Source organism: Brachionichthys hirsutus, chromosome 17 (assembly GCF_040956055.1).
Source record: "Brachionichthys hirsutus isolate HB-005 chromosome 17, CSIRO-AGI_Bhir_v1, whole genome shotgun sequence".
NCBI lineage: Eukaryota > Metazoa > Chordata > Actinopteri > Lophiiformes > Brachionichthyidae > Brachionichthys > Brachionichthys hirsutus.
Window position 1 is genome coordinate 11,732,186 of NC_090913.1, and position 4,697 is coordinate 11,736,882.

Sequence of the window (4,697 nt, forward strand, 5' to 3'; positions counted from 1 at the left end):
GGAGAGATTGACGGCGGGCTGGTGCGAAGCAGCTGATGAGTAGACGGAGCAGAAAATTAAAAGGATGTCGCCGTTTCAGGAAGCGGCGAAATGAGGCCCTTTGAAAAGCCCCAATAATTTGTCCCTTTGTGAGACGGGGAGGACGAGGACGTTACTAAAGCGCAGTTTGTGAATGCTGTCGGACCGTAATGACCCGTCTGTTTTATCAGCTACGCCACACCAACGTGTGTCTGCCTGTGTGCGTGTGCGTAAGACGGGTTGTAAGCCACCACTGCTTGAATGGTTCCGTCATTTGTTCGTTAAAAATAACGTTCGGATCGCAGATCGGCTGTCAGGAAGCCGCTGGAGGGATGGGGGCGGGCGTACTGGGAGCCAACGGGGGGGGGGGGGGGGGGGGCATGGCCAAGAACATGGTGTCTCCCACCCTGCCCTCCCCCAGTGAAAAGACGGGTCCTATTTGCTGCTGTGATGTTTTATTTTTTTATTCTGAGTTCTGCTTTGCTCACTCGCAAACAGAACCGATTCATTGCTGATCGCTACGAAGATAAACATGAGAGAAGCGTTAGCAAGCGGCAGACACAAAGGCCGCTGGGAATAAACGAGCTGCGTTTTCGCCGGACGGGGCTTCGTGTGTTTAAACCCGCAGAGAGCGCTTTGAGTCCGGATCCCGGAGAACCCGGAATGTTGACTGTGATTTCTCCTGACAGTTTCCTGTCCAGCTTGCCCTCAGGGTGTGTGTGTGTGTGTGTGTGTGTGTGTGTACGTACTTGGTATCGCTAGCTCCTCTTGTCAACGTCAGGAGCATATGTCTGCTGTCTCCATGGTAACGTGATACATCAGAGCCACGGTCCACCTGGGGTCATGCATGCTCCTGACGAGCTCCTCCTCTGAAATGCAGGCGATGCTCCCAATGAACAAGTTCTTTGGACACTGAGACGTGCTCCAGTTTCCCGTATTGATCCAGCGAGCTGCAGGTTGATCAGTGTCGGTGCGCAGACACACACACGGCGCCGTTTAAAGAGGAAACATGACGCTGATTAGTGTATAAATATGGATAGCGTCGCTGCCGACTTAATTATCTTGCTGGTTCTCTTTCTGTTCCTCTAACATCCTCCCGACTGCAGAAAAATGCCAAAATCTGCATTTAAATTGAAAAGCTATTCATCTGCATATCTTTGATTATTCAATTAATTTGCCTTCTGTTTTTCCGCCCCCACCAATCAGACGCCTTGCTCGGTGATGGAATTATTTATTGTTGTTGATGATGTGTGCGTGTCAGTGGTTGTCTGTCTCTGCGAGGCGCTGGTGACGCCATCGGGGTGTACACATAAGTCAACTAGGATAGGCTCCAGCAACCCCCCCCCCCCCCCCCGTGACCAGCAAGGCTGTAGATGAGACGAGACAAAGCAGCCGAGGCGTGAGGGTCACTTTTGTATTTACCAAAATAAAGTTCCTGCGTTTGGCGTCACGTGCGCTTCGCAGGGTGGATGTGCACCTTCACTCCGAGCCGGTCCTCTCTGAGAGAGGAGGAGGATTGTCATTCGGGCAGCGTGCAGCTCCTCGGGTGGATGAGGTCACTCTAAAGCCCCCCCGCCATGCATTTCAAGCCGGCGCGTATCGATTTCCTTTAATTGGATCGACAAATGAAAAGCGGCGGATGAATGGGTCAGCGCTGCTGCTCTCCGTCCTTCTGAGGGCTCCCCTGCACTCTTGTCTTTTTGGGGTTCTTGACACTGATCTCGGGGAAAATGACTCGTTTCCTCTCATCGCTTTGTGGGACGAGGTCGATGTCGTCCCGTCGGAGGAACCGGCGGCGCTGACTGTTAGCTGCTCTCGGTTTAAAAAGTCCGTTTTTCAAGGAAAGGTCGGCGTCTGTCAAAGACGCTTGTATGAAGCGTGAATATGTAAATACGCATCGATAAGGTCAGCATTTGAATAAAAGCACTTTCTAAAAACGTTTGCATTCAAAGAGAGAAACTCTTGGAGAAATCTGCCGGGTTTTTTTAACCCGGGGGGGGGCAACGTTTCTCCACTTGAAACCCAAACGTGTCGGTGGCGGTCCGGTGCTCCTCCGATCCAAACTGCTATCTCGGTTTTCCCTTTCCCCTTCCGTATCATCGGCCTCCATCGACTCGTCTCGAACACCAAGTCTGTTCCGGTGGCAAACTCGGGCAGAAGATCTCCATGGTAACTACTGTCGGTGTCCTCCTTTGATGTGTGTGTCTCCCGTTCCCAGAGCCCCAGCGGTTTCTGAAAGCGTGCACGCACACGTGTTTGTGTGTGCGCCCGAGGATACGGCGTGTCTTCCCGAAAAGCCGCGGAGGGAGACGGGACGCCGGGGACTGTCGGGGGAAACGGATGCACGCCGAGGCAGCCGGGGAGAAACGGCGGACAGCAGTTGTGGCGAAGCTGTTGTGATTAGGAAAGCGCTGCAAGGTGTTATCTGAAGGGCGTGCATGTGATTGATGCGGCGCCGTGGCGTTCCACCTGCTGTTAAGATGCAGGAGTTGTTTTTCTGTTTTTGGATTGTGTTGGGATTCGGTGTCTCGGTTCTCCGCCGGCCTCGTTTCAGATTTCTCACCACCGTTTCACGCGTAAACCCAGAGGAGCGTCCTCTTTGATGCTTCTCCTTTCCTTTCGTAACAGACGCACATTTGCGTCTGATGGCTTTTTTTGAGGCTGACCCAATTAAAGGCAGGAGCGGCACGCTTTAATGGCGGCGTGGCCGAATGTCAGAGTAGCGTGGCCGTCTAAGACGCTTAGCGCACCACCGTGACCAATCCGGCTGCAGACCTCGTCTTCCACCGCTCCCTAATTTCCCGTCGACCGACTCAAAAAAGAGGCTAATGGACCTTTTTGGGGGCGAGGCTGCCACGGAGTCCCACCTGTCACGGAGTAGCATGTTAACACGGTTTGAATAATTCATGACCTTAATTAAGGCTACGTCCTGTTTAAATTAGCGGAACCTTTCCAGGGAGCCAAAATGCAAAAAACTGCATCCGGAGTGAACTGAAACTTTAATTTAGAAACTGTTCCGAATCAGATTTAATCTTCTGAAGTGAAGATTATCTCAAAGCTTCATCATCAGTGTTGAACAATCCGTCTGCTAGCCTCGGTTTAGCGCCGCGGCTTAGCGTCGCAGCCACCTAGCAAACGTCATTAGTTGGGTTACCCCCCCTCCTCTCACGCGTGGCAGGCCTCAGGGCTACGTTCTCAGCCCACTTCCTCCCCGTTGTGTGGGAGGAAGCGCGCTAATTGGTTTATCAAGTAGGATTGATTTCATTTGTTAGCCTCGGCTGCACTTCTTCCGCTAAAGTCCATTAACATTTCAGATGCTGCGCTGAAGTCGAACCATATTGTGTCATATTTTCCGAGAAGCGCTTCTGCTCCGAAACACGCTTAATGGGTGAACATTTACCCAGTGTGCATCTGGGAAATAACGAGGTTCGGCGTTAAAGCTCTCCCTCCATTCGTTCTCTGGTCTTCTCCCGCCCTGCCGTCTGTTGTATTGGTTTTTGTAGGATACAAATAAAGACGCGTCTCTAACTCGCATAAACGCGGGAGGTTGTTGTTCAGGCAGCTCCACACCTCCCCAGGATGCCACGGGACTCGGCTCCTCAGCACCTTCCTCCCCTCCCTGCGCCGCTTTAATTACTTCATTCTCCGTCTCTCTCCTCATCCCGTTCTCCTTCCCTCCATTGCCCGGAGCTGCTCATTCCTTTTAATTAATCCACACAGAATCAGACACCTTCGCCCCACTGTGAAGACGCACGCACACGCACACACACACACACACACACACACACACACACACTTTGACAATCCTGCCTAGACAATAAAAAAAAGTGATGTTATTTCACTGTGAAAGGGTTTCTCTGCAGACGGATGACGTGGAAAGTCATTGTTGTCATTGTGTGTGTGTGTGTGTGTGTGTGTCTGTGTCTGTGCGTGTGCACGCGCACACAGGGCTCCAACGGAAGCATGCAGCTCATGGAGACCGAGTTCTCCAAAACCCTGGGGGAGATGATGTCCCTTCATCTTCATCACCAGAAGAGCATCCCGGTGTTCCTCTCCGCCGTGACCCTCGACCTCTTCAGCCGACAAACCATAATCAGCAGTGATTAGACTCTGTATCCGCCTTTTCCGACTCAACCGATATTCGCGAGTTCTTCGGCGGTGTTGGTTCTTCACCAATCGTTGGACACACTCAGAGGACGCTGGAGACGAGCGTTTGTGCTGTGGGAGTCTGAAACGCACGCCTGTGTGCTCGACGCCGGCGCCTTCTATAGACGAGCTCCTCAAGACAACGAGAACAAAGCCAATCCAAACCGCACGTTGAACGAATCTGAGTTGATCTTTTTATTGTTATTTTTTTTTATTCTTTACTCGATTACAACATTTTGCATTTGTCTCCATCGGCATCTGATTTGTTAATAAATGTATCCTTGAGTCTAAACTGGTTTCTTTCTCTTACTTGACTTTCGAAGGGAAAATGCCGAGATCAGCGCTTCCCTCTAGAACGTATTGAGAATTCTGTGATTGAGCGTCGATGGGAACGATGGGAGGAAGAAGAGACTTAAGAATGAAGCCTCGTACTCGGGAACTCCGGCTGGCGCCGCCGGGCCTCCTGAGACGACATGTCCCGTTTCAGAACACGCCACACGCGTCCTTGTTTCTCACACCCTCCCTCCTTTCCA

At 51.7% G+C, this 4,697-nt stretch overlaps 1 protein-coding gene across 2 annotated transcripts in view; it reads left to right on the top strand.

Annotated features, from left to right (window-relative positions):
* The window catches only part of mad1l1 (mitotic arrest deficient 1 like 1), a 21,266-nt gene extending 16,849 nt beyond the window's left edge, over positions 1-4,417 (top strand). The window contains exons 18-19 of one of the 2 annotated variants that reach the window (XM_068751228.1): positions 1,300-1,305; positions 3,967-4,417. In XM_068751228.1, the coding sequence (XP_068607329.1) occupies positions 1,300-1,305; positions 3,967-4,125 (165 nt within the window). In that variant the 3' untranslated portion in view covers positions 4,126-4,417. The remainder of the gene's footprint in view (positions 1-1,299; positions 1,306-3,966) is intronic. The other variant, XM_068751227.1, reaches the window with a different exon arrangement.
* Positions 4,418-4,697: the final 280 nt, after the last annotated feature.